The 23,993-nt window shown below is 33.2% G+C and overlaps 1 protein-coding gene across 2 annotated transcripts in view; it reads right to left on the bottom strand.

The window, feature by feature from the left end:
* Taf2 (TATA-box binding protein associated factor 2) overlaps positions 1-23,993 on the bottom strand; it is an 87,918-nt gene that overhangs the window by 30,828 nt on the left and 33,097 nt on the right. For both annotated transcript variants that reach the window (XM_047520856.1, XM_047520866.1), the window contains 6 exons: positions 23,356-23,608; positions 21,303-21,443; positions 18,047-18,157; positions 14,013-14,206; positions 13,115-13,254; positions 11,337-11,406 (listed from right to left, as the gene is read on the bottom strand). In XM_047520856.1, the coding sequence (XP_047376812.1) occupies positions 11,337-11,406; positions 13,115-13,254; positions 14,013-14,206; positions 18,047-18,157; positions 21,303-21,443; positions 23,356-23,608 (909 nt within the window). The remainder of the gene's footprint in view (positions 1-11,336; positions 11,407-13,114; positions 13,255-14,012; positions 14,207-18,046; positions 18,158-21,302; positions 21,444-23,355; positions 23,609-23,993) is intronic.

The following is a 23,993-nucleotide window of genomic DNA, read 5'->3' as shown; positions in this document are numbered from 1 at the left end:
GTCATTGAACTAAAAAGCTTTTCCACAATAAAGGAAACAATAACAGCATAGAGAGAAGTCAACTGAATGGGAGAAAATCTTGGCCAGCTACTCCTCCAAAGGGGGATTAATATGAGAATATACAAAGAACTCAAAAAACTTAACACCAAAAAACAAAATCAAAACAAAACAACAACAGCAAAAAAAAAAACCAAAAACCAAAGAACTTAATCAAAAAATGGGCAAGAGAACTATATAGAAACTTCTCAAAAAAAAAAAAAAAACACAAACAGCCAAAAACTATATGAAAAAAATGATAAACATCTCTAGCAATCAGGGAAATGCAAACCAAAACTACACTAAGATTTCATCTCCCTCTAATCAATATGGAAATGATCAAGAATATGAATAATAATAAATGCTGGCAAGTTTATGGGGGAAAAGGTTGACTTGTACAATGTTGGTGGGACTGTAGACTAGTACAAATACTCTGGAAAGCAGTATGGAGATTCCCCAAAAAACTAGGGATATGACCCAGCTATCCCACTCCTTGGTATTTTCCTAAAAGATCTAAAATCAGCATACCACAGTGATAGAGCCACCTCAATGTTTATAGCAGCACAATTCACAATAGCTAAATTATGGAAACTCGGATGCCCGACAATAGGCGAAGGGATTAAGAAACTGTAGGTGAACGTACGCACAATGGAGTTCTATTCAGTCAGAAAAAAGAATGAAATAATGGCATTTGCTGGCAAATGGATGGAAAATGAAGAATATCATGCTTAGTGAAATTAGCCAAACTCAGAAACACAAAAGTAAAATATTTTCTCTCATATGCAAAAGCTAGAGTAAAATAAAGAAAAGGGGAAGAGAAGGATAGGATACCATAAAGAACAAATTAAATATAAATAAATGGACAAATGAAAGGAAGTCCCAGTAGAGTGAAGGAAAGAGAATGGGAGGCAAGGGAGGTCAGGAAGGAAAAGTGGGAGGAATAAGGTGGGGGGAGGATCAAGAATTTTAATTGATTTCCATGCACATATAAGTTAGTAAGGATAAACCCAACTACTATATAGAACTATAAAAATGTAATTAAAAAAAAATGCTGAGCATGATGGCACACATCTGTAATCCCAGCAGCACTGGAGGCTAGGCAGGAGGATTTTGAGTGCAAAGTGCCTCAGCGAAAGACGGGTGCAACTCAGTGAGACCCTGTCTCTAAATAAAATACAAAATAGGGCTAGGGGTGTTGCTCAGTGATTGAGTGCTCCTGAGTTAAATCCCTGGTACTCCCCAACCAAAAAAAAAAAAAAAAAAACAAAACACACACACACACACACACACACACACACACACACACACGAATGAGTTTGCTCTTTAGAGTATGTTAATGTTATTACACCTTTAATTTACACACAGAAGTAAAATCTGTTATTGCCTGGGTGCTTTTTAATTTATCATAAATGGCAACTAGGCACAAAATATTAAAACATGGTATTACAAGCTCCTCAAAACCTTGCTGATAAATTATAAAGGTTGTTCTGGGGATATCACTGAAATCATCACTCAAAGAGGAATGTAGATTAGTACATGTACAACTTCAAGTAAATTCAATGTTTCTTTGAAAATATTTTCTTTCATTAAAGTACAGGTGCAAAAAGAACCATTTTAAAAAAATATTTTTTACAATACCTTTATTTAATTTATTTATTTTCAAGTGCTGCTGAGGATCAAACCCAGTGCCTCACACATGCTAGGCAAGTGCTCCACCACTGAGCCAACTCCACTGAACCCCAGCCTCAAGAAGAATAATTTTAACAAGCAAATATATATAAATAATGATTCAAAACAATACTCAAGAAAGAGAAGAAAATGAGAATCAATGCTTAAGTTTTCAATGACTGAATACCAAGATTCACAAGTTTATGCTTCACACATCTGGAAAAAACCTGAAGCAAATCTCAAGCAAGTCAAAATTTCATGACATGTCCAGAGCAGCAAAAACATTATTATTTGAGAATTTTGGTCAAGGAGGCAGTCCCATCCCAATGCCAATCACCATAAAAAAATGGAGCTAAATTAAAACAAAACAAAAAAAAAATTCAACACTGTTTCAGGAGAAAAAGCAGTGAATATAAGTGTGCCCCCATTAAGGAACTGGTACATTCTATTCATGAGCATGCTTAATTACAAAATGGGAGGATAATTCCATGGCACCATTAAATTAATCTAAAGTCCATGTAACTATTCTTTCTACCAATGTACAAAAGGAAATACATGCGTAGAAATAACTGAAAGACCCTGCTCTGTCCACCTCACCACACAGAGGATCGATAAACAGCTCGCACAGAGGACTGACCACACTGCAGCTCCCCTTCTACCGATGTGGGGCTCCCCAGGCCGACCTCCATCTTGGAACACTGCAGCTGCTGCGGTAGCTCCCTCTAAATAGTAGCCTCGGCCTGAGGACAATGAAAAAGGCCTGGAGGCAACTACCCACTGCAACAAGGCCCACCACAGTGCTGCATCTCTGAACAGGTCACCCAACACCACTGACTGGCCTGCCCTCACAGCTCCATCTCTGAAAGTGGTCGCCTTCAACCTGAGACACCTTTACACCATCTTGGGTTACCTCCACTGCCACCACAGCCATCTTTACCTAGAGCAGCTTACATCATGGGACACCAGCTGGGGCCTGGAAGTCCAACATCAAGGTACCTACAAGTTTGATGTTGCCATCTCTGCAAACTAGAGACATGGCCACTTCTATGTAAGGACAACAGTCAGGACCTGGAAGACCATCACCAAGGTCCCTGCAGGCTTGGTTACACCTGAGAGTTTGTTTCTCTCTTCTCTCCTACTAACAGTCAACTTATATTGATTCCTCTTTCATTATTCCTATGATCTAATACGTTTATATTCTCATCTCCTACCTCATAAACATCATATCCCCATACCCCCTCTCTGTCCCTCATTAGAAACTGTAGACCCTACTGCAAACCTACTATTTATATTGTAGATAATAATCAAACACATAGTTTCTGTTTATTGCAACAAAACTGTAAACATCTTAATTGGGGCTATTTGGTTTAGGGCTGCATACTGTTTGCATTGGGTGCTGCTGATATTGATCTCCCCTTAAAAACTCAAGAGAAAGCATCACCAACACCCTGAAGATGGTAATAAACCATGAACAGAACCTCCAAGAATTACGGAATAACATGAAGAGACCAAATTTAAGAATTACTGGGGTAGAGGAAGGCACAGAGATACAAACCAAAGGAATGCACAATCTTTTCAACAAAATAGTACCAGAAAATTTCCCAAGCCTGAAGGATGAAATGAAAAACCAAATACAAGAGGCTTACAGGACAGCAAATGTACAAAATTACAACAAAACCACAACAAGGCACATTATAATGAAAATGTCTAGCATACAAAAAAGGATAGAATTTTAAAAGCCACAAGAGAAAAGTATCGGATTACATTTAGGGGGAAACCAATTCAAATCTCAGCAGATTTCTCAACCCAGACCCTCAAAGCTAGGAGGTTCTGGAATAACATATACCAAGCTTTGAAAGAAAATGGATACCAACCAAGAATCATATAACCAGTACAATTAAGCATCAGATTTGATGATGAAATAAAAACCTTCCATGATAAACAAAAGTTAAAAGAATTTACAACTAGGAAGCCTGCAACAGAGAACCATTGACAGCAAAATATTCCACAAGGAGGAAATGAAAAACAATAATGAAAGACAGCAAAGGGAGGATCTAGGCTAAAGGAAAAGCCAATCAAAGGAGAACCTAAGTCAGGATAAAAACCAAAAATAAACCAAAAGGACCAGGAATACAAATCACATCTCAATAATTTCCCTGGAATGTTAATGGTCTAAACTCATTAATCAAAAGACAGACTGGCAGACTGGATTTTAAAAAAAGACCCAACAATGGCTGCCTTCAAGAGACCTATCTCATAGGAAAAGACCCACAGACACAAAGTGAAAGGATAGGAAAAAACATATTACTCTCTCACGAACTGTGTAAAAAAGCAGGGGTTTCCATCCTCATCAGATAAAGTGGACTTCAAGCCAAAGTTAGCAGAAGGGATAAAGAAGGACATTTCATACCGCTTAAGGAAATCATACCTCAACAAGACATAACAATCATAAAAATTTATGCCCCCCAAAATGGAGCATCTACATACATCAAACAAACCCTTCTCAATTTCAAGAATCCAAAAGACCAAAACACAATAATATTGAGTGATTTTAACACACCTCTCTCACCACTGGTTAGATTTTCCCAAACAAAGTAAACTACAGAACTAAATAATAAAATCAATAACTTACACTTACCAGATATATATATATAGAATATTCCATCCACCAACGAGCAAATACACTTTTTTCTCAGCAGCACTCTAAAACAGATCATGTTATGCCACAAACTAACTCTCAGCAAATACAAAAAAATAGAGATACTACCCTGAATTCTATCAGATCATAACAGAATGCAATTAGAAGTCAATGATAAAATAAAAAATAGAGAAGATACTCCAACACCTGGAGACTAAATAATATGCTACTGAATGACGAATGAATAGCAGAAAACACAGATATTAACAAATTCCTGGAGGTAAATGAGAATACTGATACAACATATCAAAATCTCTGGGAAACTATGAAGGCAGTAATAACAGTAAAATTCATTGCACTGAGTTCATTCATTAAATGAATAAAAAGTCAACAAATAAATAACCTAATATTACATCTCAAAGTCCTAGAAAAAAGAACAAATCAACACCCAAAACATTAGAAGACAAGAAATAATTAAAATCAGAGCTGAAATCAATGAAATTGAAACAAAAGAAACAATGAAAAAAATGACAAAACAAAAAGTTGGAAGACATCAACAAATTTCTAGAGACATATGATCTACCCAAACTGAATCAGGAGGACATAAACACAATTTAAACAGATCAATTTCAAGTAATGAAACAGAAGATGCCATCAAAAGCCTGCCAACCAAGAAAACTCCAGGACCAGTCGGATTCTCAGTCAAGTTCTATAAGACCTCCAAAGAAGAACTAATATCAATAATCCTAGAAGTATTCCATGAAATAGAAAAGGAGAGAACCTTTCCAAACTCACTCTATGAAGTTACTATCACCTTAATACTAAAACCAGACAAAGACACATCAAGGAAAGAAAACTTCAGACCAATATCCCTGATGAACACAGATGTAAAATTTCATCATAAAATTCAGGCAAATCACATACGAAAACATTAAAAAGATAGTGCACTATGATCAAATGGGGTTCATCCCAGGGATGCCACATTGGTTCAACATACAGAAATCAATAAATGTAATTCATCACATCAGTAGACTTACAGAATTATATGATCATTTCAATAGATGCAGAAAAGGCATTTGAAAAAATATAGCACTGCTCCTCACTAGAAAAACTAGAGATAGCAGGAACATACCTCAACATTGTAAAAGGTATCTACACTATGTCCAAGGCCAACATCATTCTAAATGGAGAAAAATTGAAAGCATTCCCTCTAAAAACTGGAACAAGACAGGGATGCCCTCTTACCACTTCTATTCAACATAGTCCTTGAAACTCTACCCAGAGCAATCGGTCAGATGAAAGAAATTAGAGGGATATGAATAGGAAAAGAAGCACACAAACTATCACTATTTGCTGACAACATGATTCTATATTTAGAGGATCCAAAAATTCCACCAGGAAACTTCTAGCAAAGTAGCAGGATATAAAATCAACACCCATAAATCTAATGCACTTCTATACATCAGTGATAAATCCATGGCAAGAGAAATTAGGAAATGACCTCATTCACAAGAGCCTCAAAAAAAAAAAAAAAAAAAAAAAAAAAAACCTGGGAATCAATCTAGCAAGATAGGTGAAAGACCTCTACAATGAAAACTAGAGAACACTAAAGAAAGAAATTAAAGAGGAGCCTAGAAGATGGAAAGCTCTCCCGGGTTCTCAGTTAGGCAGAATTATTATTATCCAAATGGCCATACTGTCAAAAGCGTTATATGGATTCATTGCAATTCCAATTGATATCCCAAAGTCTTTCCTCATAGAAATAGGGAAAGCAATTATGAAATCCATTTGGAAAAATAAGAGACCCAGAATAGTCAGGCAATCCTTAGCAAGAAGAGTGAAGCAGGAGGCATCTCAATATCAGACCTTAAACTATACTACACAGCAATAGTAACAAAAATGGCATGGTTTTGGCACCAAAATAGACATGTAGCCCAATGGTACAAAATACTAGACACAGAGATAAATCCACAAAAATTTAGTTATCTCATACTAGACAAAGGCACCAAAAACATACATTGGAGAAAAGAAAGCCTATTCAACAAATGGTGCTGGGAAAACTGGAAATTCATATGCAGCAAAATGAAATTCAACCTCTATATCTCACCCTGCACAAAAATTAACTCAAAAGTGAATCAAAGACTTAGGTACTAGAACAGAGAGCCTACACCTAATAGAAGAAAAAGTGGGCCCAAATCTTCATCATGTCAGCTTAGGACCTGACTTCCTAAGAAGACTCCTTGCAAGAAGTAAAATTAAGACTCAAGGAAAGGGATGGATTCAAACTAAAAAGCTTCTCATCAGCAAAGGAAGCAATCAATAACATAAACAGAATAGGAGAAAATCTTTACCACATGCACATCAGATAGTGCACTAATCTCCAGGATATGAAAGAACACAAAAAACTTAATGCCAAAAAAAAAAAAAAAAAAAACCCCACAAAACAACCCAATCAAAAAATGGGCTAAGGAACTGAGAAGACATATAATTGATCAATAAATACATGAAAAAATGTTCAATATCTCTAGCAATTAGAGAAATGCAAATCAAAACTACTCTAAGATTTCATCTCACTCTAGTCAGAATGGCAATTATTAAGAATACAAGCAACAATAAGTATTGGCAAGAATGTGGGGAAAAAAAGTATTTTTATACATTGCTGGTGGTACTGCAAGTGGTGTAATGACTCTGGAAAGCAGTACGGAGATTCCTCAGAAAACTTGGAATGGAACATCATTTGACCCAGCGATCCCACTCCTTGGTCTATACTCAAAGAACTTAAAGTCAACATACTACAGTGATGCAGCCACATCAATGTTTACAGCAGCTCAATTCACAATAGATAAACAAAGGAACCCACCTAAATGCCCTTCAACAGATGAATGGATAAAGAAACTGTGGTATATATACACAATGGAATATTACTCAGCCTTGAAGGAGAGTAAAATTATGACATTTGTCAATGAATGGATGGAGTCAGAGGATATCATACTAAGTGACATAAGCCAAACCCAAAAAAACCAAAGGCGAACGTTTTCTCTAGTGGATGCTGATCCATAATTGGGAAGCAGGGGAGGCACTCAAGGGAAGAATGGAGGAACTTTGGAATGGGGCAGAATGGAATGAGGGGAGTGAGGGGGATGGGGGTGGGAAAGATGGTGGAATGAGATGGACAATAATTACCCTAAGGTGTACATATGATCACATGAATTACCCTAGGTGTATGTATGATCTACATCATGTACAACCAGAGAAATGAAAAGCTGTGCTCCATTCATGTACAATGAACTGAAATGCATTCTGCTGTCATGTATAACTAATTAGAACAATTAAAAAAAAAGAAATTACTGAAGAACACAAACTAAAATAGTAAGCATTATTGTTTTCTGATTGTAATAATTATAAGCTACTATATAGCTTTGTGTACTTTTTCAAAATTTGTATGAGTACTTTAGAAAGTCACTCTCACTGAAACTATAAATTCAAAATGTTGTTTTAATTTAAAACAAATCTAGATTTACAAATTTACTTAAAATTCAAGCATTTCAATTTTTTCTTTTACTTTTACCAAATATGTAAAATCAAAAGTAAATTTCAAGGGAAAAAGAAGTGCTAGTAGTTTGTCAGGTGACTATAAAGGCTAACCAAAATGCATTTATTCAATTTAAATTCAAAAATATAATGGAAAGCAGATTTAAAAATCTGAAAATTCTCTACTGAGAGAAGACTATACAAGAAAAATGGCCATGCCTATCACTACATTTGTGACAACAATCATACAAAAGACTGAGTACTTTCTTAAACATTCTTTTTTTGGTTGTTGGTACTGGGGATTGAACCCAGGGGGAGCTTAACCTCTGAGTCACTCCCCAGTCATTTTTTGGTGGTGGTTGTTTTTTCTTTTTTCTGAGACAGAGTCTCACTAAGCTGCTCAGGCTTACTTTGCACTTGTGATCCTCCTGCCTGAGCCTCTGGAGTTGCTGCTGGGATTATAGGTGTGTGTCATCAAATCCAGCCTTAAACATTTTTATATGATTATATATTTAAAAAATTTTTTTCTAACTAGTTGTCACAATAGAAAATAAATAAAGATAAAAATATATATATTCATGTGTGTATGTAATATATACATGATTAGAGGAAAAAGGAAAAAAAACCCATGTTTTAAACACGTTTTAAAATAATTACGTACAAAGCAATGTGTTGTGTGTCATGTATACAGTGACAAAAGGAGACAAGGCCCCTGTTTTTCAGAAGTTATATTCCAGCTATCCTCCAAAAATAATCAATAATCAAACTATAAAATTAATACTTAAAGAAATTGCATAAATTATGTAAATTATGGAATTAATTATATACTTAGGCATACTAGCACTTTATGGGAGATTATGATTTGAGGGACCCAACCTAGTCCAGAGAGTTGAGGGAAGTTCCCCTGCATTAATGATATTCTAAAGTGTCAAAAGTAATTATAGGAAAAAAAAAAATTGATTTTCTTTGCTTCTGACTTTGTTTTACCCCAAATTCCTTTAGAAAATTTTGATCACAAATCAAGAAACTATGAAATTTGCCTAACTCTACCCAAAGTAGTAATTCTGAAATATATAATAAAATCAGGAATAGAAAATCTACATACTTTAAAATTTTTAATTTTTAATAAAGTACTTTTTTTTTTGGTGGTGTTGGGGACTAAATCCAGGGTCTCATGCATGCTAATTGTGAGCTCTTCTACCGTACCACATCCCCAGCCCTACTGAAGGCAATTTTACCATGAGTTTTATTAATTCACCAAAGGTCACAAAAATAAAATGCTTATGTTTGGGGCAGGAGAGGGAAATGCTAATGATTTTAAGAGACTTCTCTGTCTTAATGTTAAGAATTCTATTGAATTAATACAAACAAATATAGCCATTCTATATGGTGATTATTTAATGAGTTTTTACAAAAGAAATATCAGGATTAAGAGAAAAAGAGAAAGTTCCTATCTAATTGTACAAAATAAAGAAACACAAAAGTCCCAAAACACTAAAAAATGTAAGTTGAATTTTTATAACTATGTGTATAAACTACACACTAGATATTAATGTCCCAAAGTTTCCCTGATAACGATATAAATAAACCACATCAATTAAGACCAAGACAAGAGGAACTCAAGTTTGAAACCAGTCTGGAAACATGGTGAGGATCTATTTCAAAGTTAAAAAGTGATTTAAATAAAAAGGGCTGAGGATGTAGATCAGTAATACAGCACTTGCCTAGCATGTGTCAGGTCCTGAGTTTAATACTCCAGTGGCTCAAAAAGAAAAAAAAAAAAAAAAAAAAAAAAAAAAAAAAGGTGCTAAAATAATAATAATATATACACACACACACACACACACACACATATATATATTTAAAAAGACTTTCAGTTCAAACTGTAAATCACAGGATTCTTAAAATATGAATGCTTCTTAATAGTTCTATGACAGTATTTCAAAAGCAATTATTTAGATTGTATGGTATATTAGTTTTAAAGTAGCTTCAATTACAAAATCATGATAATCTGCTACACAATCTTTGAAACAAATAAATTGTCTTCAAAACAGATCTGAGAAACGTGTTAATCTAAGTCATGTTAATATAAACTGAAAACAAATGAATACATGATAGACTTCATTCATACTATATGTATACTTTGTGTTCCTACTAGCCATCGGTATGATTTTTATGATAAACTGCCAGATGCACATGCTCTTTTGGATTAAACAGGAGGTTTGTTTCCTGAATTTGTATTTTAAAACAGGTAATTATTAGGGTTTTTTTCCTTTCATGTTGATCTTATGTTAGTATATTGATTTCAAGGAAAACTAACTTAAAATACAATTGAAACCACAAATCAAGAAACTATGAGGTCTTAAAAATTCTTTTTCATTATAAGCAAACTTTTGGACAAAGACTACTTAACAATTACCATCACTTAAAAATACTAGAATATAAGGTAACTTAACCAAGAGCTCACTATCATAAATAATGTGAAAATCTGTTGGTCAAACAGCAATCTGTGTGTTCATTTCTCATGCCCAGATGCATTCTAGTGAGGTGGTTAGAAGGCAAAGTTTCCTTTATGTCCTTTTAGAAGATTATAAGACAATTAAGGTCTCAGGGTCTTATGTCCTCATTTCTAGTTGGAATAGCTATAATTTATTTTTCAGCTTTAAATTCTATAAAGTCATAATATTAAACCAAATAAAAATTTAAGTGTCTACTAGTTTCAAAGAAAAAGAGATATAGAAATGGTTAAATATAATCCTATCTTTCTTTTTTTTTTTTAATGTTGTAGATGTACACAATACCTTTATTTTACTTATTTTTATGTGGTGCTGAGGATTGAACCCAGTGCCTCATGCATGCTAGTCAAGAGCTCTTCCACTGAGTTACAACCCCAGCCCCATAATCCTATCTTAATATCCTATAACATACCACTTTATAAAAGAAAGCAGCAGAAATGAAGGAAATGACTAGAAGGGGATATAAAAATAAAAGTAATTCCTATGACAGAATTAGAATTCTACTTTCTCATTTTCTAAAATTTTAATATAATATTACCTTCAAAAATATTTATGAGACAAATAGGAAAAATGGGATACCCCAAAACATTGCTCTTAATTACTCTCAAAATGATAAAATCAATCAATACAGAGGTCTTATAACTGGGACTTAAAGGGACAATCCACATTCACTACAAACTGTTACATAAGCATTTCTTTAAGTTACAACAAAACCACACTGAAAATTACAGGAAATAAGCTTTGTTTATTAGCAATCTATTTTGAAAATCATTTCCTAAAGGCAAATCAAATTTTAAAAAATAAAACTAAAAAAAGATATGAATAAATGCATAACATGTTCCCATATTTTCAAAAATCAAAAAGCTCAACTCCTCTATATATAATCTAAAATTATTCAATTCACTTCAGGACTGACAAAAACAAAGTATCATAGTACATAAACTAACCTCACATAGGGTACGGGGTCATTCTGAATCATATTAAGAAGCCACTGCAGTTCTTCATAACTCCTGTCCACTGAAAATAAAATTGAGGAAATATATTTGTTGTTAACTATAATAAATTAAAGAACAAGTGATAAGCAGGAAGTTTACATTTAATATGTAGGATTCTGCTTTAGTTGGGTTTCCATTCAAAGTTGAAGGCTACAAACTCTTATACTTTCTTACATTTTTTTATGCCATAGGCCATTTTGTAAGTATTGTGACATATGTAACCAAGACATAAAATAATACCAAGAACATGCTTTTTTTACTAAAATTCAAACCAATGACAAACACAACAAAGCAAATTGTAATTTATTGAGTCCTAAATTAAAGATGATTAACTAGATAAAATCTGTGTAAAAATTATTTCTTAAATGCTTATAGAGATACCCACTGGTATCTCAACTGTATTATACAGAATGATCAACTTTTTGCCCACAGTTTCTTCCACTTTCAGACCAAAGAGCAGTCTTAATTTTTGAGTACAATATAAAAGGCAACAGAAAAGTACTAGTACTGTAACTGACATAAAATGATTCACTATTACCATTCACCTTTTCAACATATTTCACTTTTATGATTTGAAAAGCTTTTAAAGTTTATTCCCAATAGTAGTCATTTCTTCTCATTTGACCACCAACATTTAAATTTACAATCTAAAAAACAATGAAGCCTAGGGATTCATAGTTTTACATTTAAAAATAATTCAATTATATTTTAATCATTAGTTTAACATTCTTTAGGAAACCATAATATTAATATTTAGTTCATTTCAGGTAGTACTAAGTCTTCGTGTTTATGAGACATATACCATTCATACACTTTGGGAAACAAGTTGGGCATAATAGCAAATTTAGTAGATCTTAAGACTTGTAGATTTCAAACTGATAAAATGTCAAAAGAGAAATGGAGACTGATAAGGATATTTTTCTTATTATTCATTTAACAACAATATTCTTATTATTCATTTAACTATTTTACCAACATCTCTTAAATAAAGGATATTTTAACCACCATTAAAAAAGAACAAATAACTATCCTCTCTGAACTGAGGTCATCAGATACAAAATACACATTAAATTGCTGTCACTCTTTCTTTACTAAGTATTTCTATTGAAATTTATAAAAACTACCAAGATTTAAGTATATGTTCCTGTACCTAACTTTTCAAAATGAACCAGAATTCACCCCCAACTCCTTTCCACAGATGAGAAATTTAGCTTACTTTAATTTCTGTACTCTTATCTTATTTTAGTGCGAGAAACTTGATTTCTAGATGTAGACTACATTTACAGGATTCTTTAGCTTGCATATTCTTTTAAAAGATTGTATTTCAAATGTAAATTAAATTCTACAACCAGTTTAACTCTGTATTTTAGAGGCAATGTGTGAATGTTCATTTCACACATTCACCAAGTTTGAGTTATAATTTGATTCACAGCCAGGTCAGTGGAAAATTATCTTTGGGAGTTTTCTTTTTAAGAATGCTATATAGGAGACGTATTTCTAATTCTATAAGGCCACCTTAACAAGTTGTCACTATTTAGCTCACAGTTTTCCCTAAAATTTACATATTCATTTCTTATGTGAATTTTACATTTTATCAAAAATTCTTTCTAGATCAATAAGTCACAAATTTAAAATTATCTGTATTGTACATATTATAAAAATTCCAATAATTAAGACTTGTTTTAAAAAGTATTTCTAAATGATATAAGCATCTATCTTTAAAGTATTACCTTTAGTATAATCAACAACTGCTTCCAAAGCTGCTATCCTGATGTCCACAAAGTGACCATATTCAGCATAAGACTTAAAAAGAGCTGGATCGCTTGGCACATGTCCATTTTTCTGCAGTACCCGTATGGCTCTCAAGCAACTAGGAAATAAATTTTCAGTTAACTACTTGCACTGAGGTATTTTGAAACACATTTGTTTCCTAGATAGCAGAGATTCCTTTATCACAGTAAGTTTAAAAAGAGATGATTTGAATTGAATCCACATTAAGCTTTGTAATATTAAATTTTTACTATGATACATTTTTTAAATAACCGGATCCTATTTAAAGAAAACAAATTTCAAAAATTGTTTGAAATTCAAAAGTTTGGTGTATCATTACGAGTACTCGTCAGAAAATAAGTATTTAGCATAAAATGTAATTTAAATAAAGTATTTTCTCCAAAAGTTTTAATAATATAGTTTATTCATTTTATAATGGAATTATATAATGAAGGTTATGATATTATTACCTTCATTATATAAGTGGCTATACGCAAACTGAGTATAAAAGTATATAATATGTTTTTTTGCAATTTTTTTGTTTTTAGTTGCAGATGGACACAATACCTTTATTTGATTTATTTATGTGGTGCTGAGGATCAAACCCAGTGCCTCACATATGCAAAGCAAGTGCTCTACCAATGAGCTACAACCCCAGGCCTATAATATAATCTTGAGTAATTAAAAAGTTCTATAATTACAGAGGGGAAAAATTCAGGTTATTTTTCAAATATTAAGAATTTATATGTAGATCAAAGAATCACAGAATTTAATTTTTCCCTTTTATTTCCCAATTTTATCTGATGAGAGTAAATTTTTTTATACTTATAAAAATAAATACATTTAAAGTAATGATACCTGACAGTGATGGTATGTCTATAACTTGGAAGAAGTTTTTCCATATTCAAAAACCTGGTGATTTCTTCAAGAATTAGTCGCACATCAGGATTTAAGTTATCCAGAGTTCTAACTTCATTATTCACACTGACTGCAGGTGTAACAGAGTTGGCCAGGGCATCAATCATTTCTGCACGATAATAGTTATCTGAAAACTAAGTCAAAGAAAAATTAACAGAAGATAATTCTTCTGATGGAAACTTAATAGAGTAAAATATGAATTACTTAAAAACACAATGTATATGAAGATCTAAACAAGTTCTCTAGTAAATATTGAACTCAGGCCTTTGCACACACATTGGAAAAAGAGTGAAAGAGATACACATTAATTAATTAATACACATTAATTTACCAAATAAGTATTTACTCTGTGTAAGGTACTCTCATAGGATCTCTAGCCAGATCCTCTAACAGGAAACCACAGTTCACAAGTCCTGCTGTAACACGAAGCTTCCTATCAGCTATTTAATGCTCTACTTTAATAGGTAAGAAAACAACCAAGGATTCTCACATATTTGAGGAAGGCTTCAACATGTAAAAGAATCGCTACGGTAAGCAGGAAGCTGTGAGTCAATCTAGGTAGCACAGAAAGAAAAAAATTTGCTGGGCATGGTGGCGCATGCCTGTAATTCCAGCAGCTCTGGAAGTTAAGGCAGGAGGATCACAAGTTCAAAAACAACCTCAGCAACTTAGCGAGGCTGTAAGCAACCCAGTAAGACCCTGTCTCAAAATTTTAAAAATTAAAAAAGGACTGGGGATTGACTCACTCTTTAGGCACCCTCAGTTTCAATCCCTAGTACCAAAATAAATAGATAAATAAATAAATAAATAAAAATAAACGGAAATTTTAAGAGGTATGAAAAAAACTCAGAACAAAAAAAAAAAAAAAAAGCAACTTGGAAGATATAGAGAATGGAAGGACAAAAAAACTCCTGTAGAGGACAAAAGAAATATTCATGAACTATCATTAATACTGTTGGAGGAATAATCAATGATATTCCTCCCAACAGCATAACATTACTTTTAAAGAAAGAAATATGCAGGGAAAAAGGAATAAAAATTAAACTGTGCCAAAATTCAGAAACCCTGCTGTACACAAGAAGGTATGAATGTATTTCCCCATAAAGCTACAGTATGAAGATAGCTAGATAATCTATGGAAGTTCTTACCAATAAAGGCTGATGTACAGAGAAATAGTTATTGATGGAAGATGTATGTAGGCAAATAGTAACTTTTCTGGAAAAGTTTACTAATAGGGGAAAACAATGATTCTCAGAATCGTTCAAAATGTTATATGTACATACACATTCATATACATACTTTCTGACTTACACACACATACCTCCTTAAACACACACATCTTCTAATTCAGTAAGCAGCCACAAATAATTTTAATGTATGAGATAGAAAAGTCACTGACAATAGAAGATAAACTGGACTTACTTTTCAATTTCATTAACTCTGATAATTCTATGATTCAGCGTTGCTGAGGAAGTGTACTATAAGAGAAACAGTGCTATATTGGGCAAGTGCTCTACCACTGACTATACCCTCTGTTCTCCTGTGTTTTTAGAAGAAATGTAATCATGCTTGTTTTTAATTATTTTTGAAATTAAATCTAAGCTTGATTTTTCAATAATGAGGTTGATGTGTGGTGTTCATTTATCAAGTACTTAGTAAATTCTTGGTACGTAGTGTTTTTCCTATATTATCTTATTTTAATAACTTATTATTTCATGGCTATTTTAATGTAACATTCATAAAGAAAAAAAAATGAAACATAACAAGAAAAAAAGTAGGCTTCACTAAATATAAAAAACAATCTGTAAGTCAAATCCCCAAAGATTTAAAACAGTAATTTTTCAAAAATCATAGTAATCATGTTCCTATGGGCATATGTGAGTGCTTTCTCAAGCAGGCCACACAGTTTAGACTGGTAGGTAGAAAAACTTTAAAATGGTCTTCAGATTAAGAACTCTGAAAAGAAATAATGAGAAATATAGCCAGTTAAAGTCCATTAGATAAAATTTCCCTGGGAACTAGCTACCCGGCTATGTACTGAGTGAAATCAAACATGAAATTAGATTTCATCTGTTCTTCTATTCCAATTCAGTGTTAAGTTGAATAAAAACCTGAAGCACTTAAATGAAATGATAATGCAAAAAAAATAAGCAAATGCTTGCTAAAATGAGTCTGACTCATTAAAAAAGTCAGACCCCTGAGAAAGGTAACTAAAAGTTATCCTTGAAATTCTATTGATTCTAACATGCCTTGTTCTGGGAGACACTGATGATCATAAAGTCTCCCAGAGATGAAGTCAAAAAGTATTCAAAAATAGCAAGAAAAATGAAATTTCCTGAAATGTATTCTTTTAAAACACTAATTTTTAAGGAGACTTTTAAAATTTGTTCTTTCTAAATATACAAGACAGTAGAGTATATTTGACATATTATACATGCACAGAATAAGCAAAACTTGTTCCAATTAGGATCCCATCCTTGTGGTTGTACATGATATGGAGTTACACAGGTCATGTATTCATATATAAGGATATGAAAGTTATGACCAATTCATTCTACTGTTTTTCTTAAGAACACTTTTAAACTTGAAGTCATTTAAATATTATTTAAAGAGGCAAAATTTATCTTTTCTTGATTTTCATAAAAAAAATCTTTTAACTACAGACCATGATGTTATGTAAAACAGTCAAACACAGAAGGTCAAGAGTGTATGTTGTCTCTCATATGTCAAAGCTAGAGAAGAAAAAGGAAAAGAAAGGGAGGGGGGTGGATCTCATAAAAATTAAAAGGACATCAGTAGAGGAAAGGGACCAGGAGGTGGGAGGTAGGGAAATAGGGAAGAGGGCCAGGGAGTGACATTAGCCACATTATATTGTTACCCTATGTGCATGTATGAATATGTAACAATAAATTCCATCATTATATATTAGTACAATGCACCAATAAAAATATGGGAAAAAAATAATCTTTTAATAGTACTAACTGCATTTTTTTACTATTATAATGCTTTATTAAACTTTTCATGAATTTGAATTTATTCTAGCAGTTACATGCGTCTTTGTATGTGATGTTTCTTTCATCTGACATGCTCTTCCTAAATTAGCCCTATTCATGAACAGGGAAAATCCTATTCATCTTTGATTCAGTTTGAAGCTCACTACTTCTCTACAAAAATTCCAAGTCGTTTCCCCTACTTATTTGGAACCTGGCACTACTCCCTGAGATCTCCCAAGAAATTATGTATACTTCCATCATGTCAGTTATCCTGTGTGACTTGTGTTTACTTACCTGATTAACTATTAGGTTAAGTCCTTGAGGGCCCAGAATCAGACCATGATTGTATAATAGTTGTTTAATAAATGTTTAATGAATAAATGAAGTTCCAGAAGATGTCAACTGTCTTCTATTTAACATTGTACATTGCCTATTATAGCAAATATTCACAAAAATGCTTGCTGACTGTTAGACTGATAACTAGTAAGATGAAGTAACTTTTGAAGGATAGCATCCAATAAATATTTGCTAAGTAAATGAATACAAACATACAATGGTTTAAAAAAAAATAACCAATGAACAAGTTAATTCCAAGTGGGAACTACTTATGAAAGGTGCCATTTTATTAAAAAATAAAATAAAAATAATATTGTGCTGTCAGACTTCATCAAACCAAATTTTAGCTGACTCTCCCAAACATAATGCACTGCTATCTCCATATTACAAAAAATCTGAGGTTAAGTAACGTTTCTAAGACTTTAGAAATTTCAAGTACCATGGACAAAACAATGATTTTACAAACCAAATATATCTTTCCTTTCTCTCTCTCTCTTTTTTTGTGGTGCTAGGGATTGAACCCAGGACCTTGCACAAGCTAGGCAAGGACTACACCACAGCTACACCCTGAGTTCCCTAAATATTTCTTTAAGAACAAAGTATCAATGATTATATTTATAACATTTATTAAGAAAAGTTTCTTACCTTATTTTTCCTGTTGTCATTGTACTTGATTAGGTCTAAAATAAATGTTAACACTTCTTTGGGACAAAGGTTATGAACATCCCTTAATAAAGCCATTGCAACTGGCATAGTCTACAAATGAAAAAAAAAAATTTAAGCATATAACCCAAATTTTTCATTATGACAATTTTTTTGAATTGTATGTAGGAAAAAAATTTACTCTAGGGCTGACATACATATGTGGACAAAGCCTAATCTCCTGCCTTCCACCTATTCCCACTGAGAACATCTCCTTAAACATTCTAAGAGCAGCTTGGTAGAAAACCAAAAAAAGAACAGTATGACTGAACGTACTCTGAAAAACATGGACCTTTGAGTTCATTTGCCATAGGGAAGTATATCTCATGTAAATTATGTAAACTCAGATATGAATGATATAATGGAAAGGAATGGACTTTAGCATTCATCCATTATTCAACTCCTAACTCTACTACCTACTAGCCCTGTATATGTTTCAGCTAGTTGCTTACTAAATAGGAGCCTTGTTTCCCCATAAGCATTTTTAGGGTTAAACAAGTCGTGGTTGGAGTTAGAGTGCATACAGTAGTGCTCAATCTCTTCACAATGATTCTCCAGTACCACCTAATCCTCAGACTAAGGAAAAACAGTATATTATCTGAAACCCAGCCTATCTTTTCCCCTTTTCAAATTTTCATGTGCAATTTTGCTATGAAAGCGAAAACGACTCAATTATAGTGGTAACCTCTGCTAACAAAACTGGGATGTCCTTAGTACATGGTAAAATTTGGACTATCCCATCTACACAGGGAGGGTAGAAAAGAGGATGGCTCATTTTTCTTGCTTGAAGGAGCAAAGACAATTAAGGCAACAACAGTGTTCATTCTGTAAGATAAACAGAGGGAAAGCTTCTTTTCCATAGGAATATCTATCCTATACAGTTCGGCTCTCTCTCTGTCCTGTCCACTAGAAGTAATATATGAAAGATCAATTAGTCCAAAAAGTATTAGCTTTCCAAGTATTTTGACTGAAATAAGAAATATATTTTATAATACAATCTAACACATGCATATACATTTAGAAGCAATGTATAGACTTAAAAAAAGGCTTATAATTAACCTTATCACACACATACATTCTGACACTGGCTATTCTGTTTTCTTCATTAAAAAAATAAAAAGCAAACAACAAACGAAACTCCTAAATTGAATTCATGGTCCCCTCACTAACTGTTCATAATTCTAATCTGAAATATCTATCTAAGGTATTCAGAAGTACAATAGTAAAATGCAGAGAATAATCAGGCAGACACAGAAATTAACTTGCTTCCGTACCACAAATCTGTGAAACAGCAAGAGCTGGGCAATGTTTGAGTACTATTATGGTTTGGATGTGAGATGTTCCCCAAAAGCTCACATGTGAGACAATGAAGGGAGGTTCAGAGGAGAAATGATTGGGTTGTAAGAGTCTTAACCCAATCACCTAATTAATCACTGATGGGATAAATTGAAGTGGTCGGGTATGGATGGAGGAGATGGGATGATGTACTGCCTTGCACTGAGCCCTGAGAAATGGAGTCTGCTGTCTATGGATTGAGACCTCTGAAACCATGAACCCACAAATAAACCTTTCCTTCTCTCTAATTGTGCTGGTCAGATCATTTAATCACAGAGCAAAAAAAGCTGACTAAAACAAATACTATCCAACATTCAGTTCTTAAAAATAAAACAAGATGACACAGACTTCTTCGATCATACCTATTTTGCCTTTCCCCACGGCTGGTTCATTCTGAATCTACTCTTCTAACGAAACCTAAATAATTATACCATGATGGCCCCTCTCAATAGACATCCCAATGGGACAAGCACCTCAATGCTACCAGCAATACTTTTATGGTTCATTCCAGCATACATAAATCTCAATTTGTCTAACACTCCCCTCAATATCTGTTTTTGCTTGTTTTTAATCTGCTTCAGAAAAAGAAAAGTTCCTATGTTTTCTACAATGCATCTCCCAGTTGTCCCAAGCTCTACTAACACCTTTGTTTCAAATTTGTTTCATTACCTTTAATATTTACTTTCTTTCATTTAAAAACATAGGGCTGGGGATATAGCTCCGTTGGTAGAGTGCATGCCTAGTATGCACAAGGCACTGGGTACCAGGGATTGAACTCAGGGGCACTCAACCACTGAACCACATCCCCAGTCCTATTTTATAATTTATTTAGAGACAGGGTCTCACTGAGTTGCTTTGTGACTCTCTTTGCTGAGGCTGGCTTTTAACTCAAGAACCTCCTGCCTCAGTCTCCCAAGCTGCTGGGATTACAGGCAGGTACCACCAGGCCCAGTTCATTTAAATATTTCATATCTCCCTCTCCGCCAATTATTTTTCTTTGTTCCAAACATGTTTTGGCTTACTTTTTCCTCTTTACAAAATAAGTATAAAATATCCTCTCTTCAAATTGGTTTTATCCTCAACATAGCCTTTCTTTCTCATATTCTTCAACTAAAATCATGAAATAGGTTTCATTATTTTTCTCTACTTCAACTTCACTCCTTTCTATTTCAATCTAATTAATCTGATCTCTGCCCTCATTTTTATATGACTCAAAAAACTACAAATGATTTCCTAATCACCCAAAGGCTAACCGCCCTCTCATTCCCCTATCCTTTCCTAAAACAGTGATTCTAACCATACTACACAAGCATTTTCTAAAATCATTAACAGAAAACTTACTGATGTTATTAGCGTAGTAAAAAAGCATTCTACATATTTGATCTTATTTAATTCTAAAATACATAAATTTTTTAATTGAGCAAATTGGCTTTCTAAGTTAAGAAACTTCTAGATTAAGAAACTAGCTCATGTGTAAACTGCTAGTACATTACAGAACTGAGACTAAAACTAGAGGCCTATGCTGTATTGTTCCTGATAGGAATGTGCCTGCCACATTCTAGAAGGACTGCCATTAGAAAGACTTGAGAATACCTCCATTCACCATGGAATCAACCAAAAAGATAAGTCATCCATTTCTACTCATATGAGTACTAATAGGGATAGTGAGTTACTTGTATAAAATTCATTTTAAAAAATCAAGGAAACTTAGATCAAAAGCATACTTGTAATGAAAAAGTAAACACATTATTTGAGCAGTTTCCAAATTAAATGCAGTATTTGTGACATTAAAGTCATAAAGGCAAGCATAAATAAAATTAAATGTAAGAAAAAGATCATTAGAAAACTAGAACATAAACTGTACCTTTTGTAGAAAATAACTTTGAAAGCTCATGAAGTTGTTTGTTTTCACAATATTTGGACAAGTTTTACAACAAAACATTCTAGTAAAGAGTGACTTCATGGCTGGTGGTCCTGTCCACGTGCTCACCATTGAATTTGCAATCTGTAAATAATTAGAAAATGAAGTATTTTCCATGACTGCTACAAATATATATTTAAATAAATAAAGTAGCTTTCTAAAAGTCAATACTGTTTCTTTTAAATTAATACAATTTGAGCCAGGCACAGTGGTGTACACCTAAAATCCCAGCAGCTTGGAAGGCTGAGGCAGGAGGACCTCAAGTTCAAAACTAGCCTCCATAACTTAGCAAGACCCTGTCTTAAAAATAAAAAACTGGCTGGGGATGTGGCTCAGTGGATGAGTGGATGAGTGCCCCTGGGTTCAATCTCTGGCACAAAAAATAAATAAATGAATAATTACGCACATGCACACAGACATAGACACACACACACACACACACATACACACACACACACACACAATTTGGCCTTTTATCACCATCTCCAAGAAATTATACAAAACCACCCTTAAAAAATATTCTTATGTACTCCTGCAGGTTATTTTCCACAAGTTAATCTGTAAACTGCAGCAATCGTTCATGTATTAAGAAATATGTTTGCAAAAGGCTTCTTCTCCAAATAAGTTTGTCTCTATTTACTTAAAATGGCAGATATAATTCTAATATTTTAAATTTATCAGTCAGAAACATCACCTGAATTTTAAATAAGGTTTTTCAATGTAGCCAAGTCAAAACCAAGTCAAATAAGATGCTATTTAAGTCTCTTACAAAAACTCGTATCTAGCTATTGGTATTTCCAGGGTATATAAAAAAAAAGCCTGAAAAAAATAAAGTTATGATTAACTTTAAATAACATATTCTGCAATTTAAGAGTCACAAGGATCTTTATAGAAGCAATAAAATTGTATCTTTAGCAGATAATCATGTTTTTCCTCAAATGCCTGAGAACATAGGAATTCACTTGTTACTATTAAACGAAACAAATCTAAACCATTATCATCTGCTGAAATGTAAGAAAAATAGATTCAGCAGTTAGAAAGGGAAGAGGGTTACTAAATCAGAATGAACTTATTATAAAGATGCTTTTCAATATTAGCTAGCCATTAGCTAACCAATATTTCTGTCTAAATATTGGATTACATTCTTCTGGTTTTCATTTGTTCTGCCTTCAAATTTTTTTTTTTAATTCTAAAGACAGATATTTAGTGTTTTAAACAAAATAAGTTTCCTAGAATGTTAAATTGTACGGCCAAACATTATTAAATTACTTGTCACAAATGTTGATTTCTAAACCAAATCAATGTTAAATAATTGCTACTGAGGGATAATTAAGATTTATTTCTATAATGTAAGACAAACAAAAAAGCTCACACCACTGAATTTTTTATCAAATATATCCCTTGCTTTAAAAATATAATTGGCATGGTGACACATGCCCGTAATCCCAGCAACGTGTGAGGCTAAACCAGGAGGGTTGCAAGTTCAAAGCCAACCTCAGCAACTTAATGAAGGCCTAAGCAACTTAGTGAGACTCTGTCTCAAAATAAAAAATAAAAAAAGGGATGGGGATTTGGCTCAGTGGTTAAGCACACCTAGGTTCAATCCCCAGTACCAAAAATTAAATCAATATGATTGGCCATTTACAACAGTGAAAATTCTCTTTGGTCTTAAAATCTGATTTTTCAGTTTGACTCATAAAATTTTTGTGCACATGTGCTTTAAGGTTAAAACATGTTTCTTCCAAATCAGTCCCATTAAAGTATTTGGCAGAAGCTTTCAAGGAACAGTTACCAAGTAAATTTAGACTATGGTGAATTGTAATTCATTTTCAGAATTTTTTTTTTTTTTTTTTTTGCGGTACTGGGAATTGAACCCAGGGCCTCATACTTGCAAGGCAAGCACTCTACCAACTGAGCCATATCCCCAGTCCATTTTCAGAAATTTTTAAAAAATACACAATAGTAATCTTGTTTCCCTTCTGCTATGTAATCTCACCTTTGCAAGGCAGAAGCAAGCTGACATCCTTACTCGGTAGAAGCACTGCTCTTGTTCTAATATGTCAGTGAGAGCAAGCCGAGATGCTGGAGTAGGGAATTTTTCCAAAGCCAAGATAGATTCCTGCTGTGCGACAACATCTCTCTCATAGCGGAGTTGATATTGCCACATAAAATCAGCTTGCTCAAATTCTACCTTTCTCAATACTGACATATCTGGGTCTATCCTTATCCACAGCAAAGGGGAATCAGCACTGAAAAAAATGCAATTTTCTATTTTATTTATTTTAATTTAAAAAATTTAAAAGTCCTTATTCTTAGAAAATAAAAACCAAGAAATCATTAGTCATATTCTCCTTTTGACATAGTATTTAAACCACCAAGTTTCTGTATTCATTTTTTAAATTGCACCAACAAATTTTTCATTATGTTTTATATATGTCAACTTTCTCACAATATTTTAAACTATATAAATCTTATTAAAAATATCTTTAAGGACAAGAAAAAGCTGCCACATAGAATACTGAATCCCTCATTTCCCATCTGAAAACATTATTTTTGGCATTTTCATTTGTGGTTATGTGATGTGAAAAAGGGAAATGACATGAAATTTCTCCATTTAACTTTCTATTGCCTCAT

The sequence above is a fragment of the Sciurus carolinensis genome, chromosome 1, assembly GCF_902686445.1.
Source record: "Sciurus carolinensis chromosome 1, mSciCar1.2, whole genome shotgun sequence".
NCBI lineage: Eukaryota > Metazoa > Chordata > Mammalia > Rodentia > Sciuridae > Sciurus > Sciurus carolinensis.
This window is presented reverse-complemented; position numbering and strand designations above follow the sequence as displayed.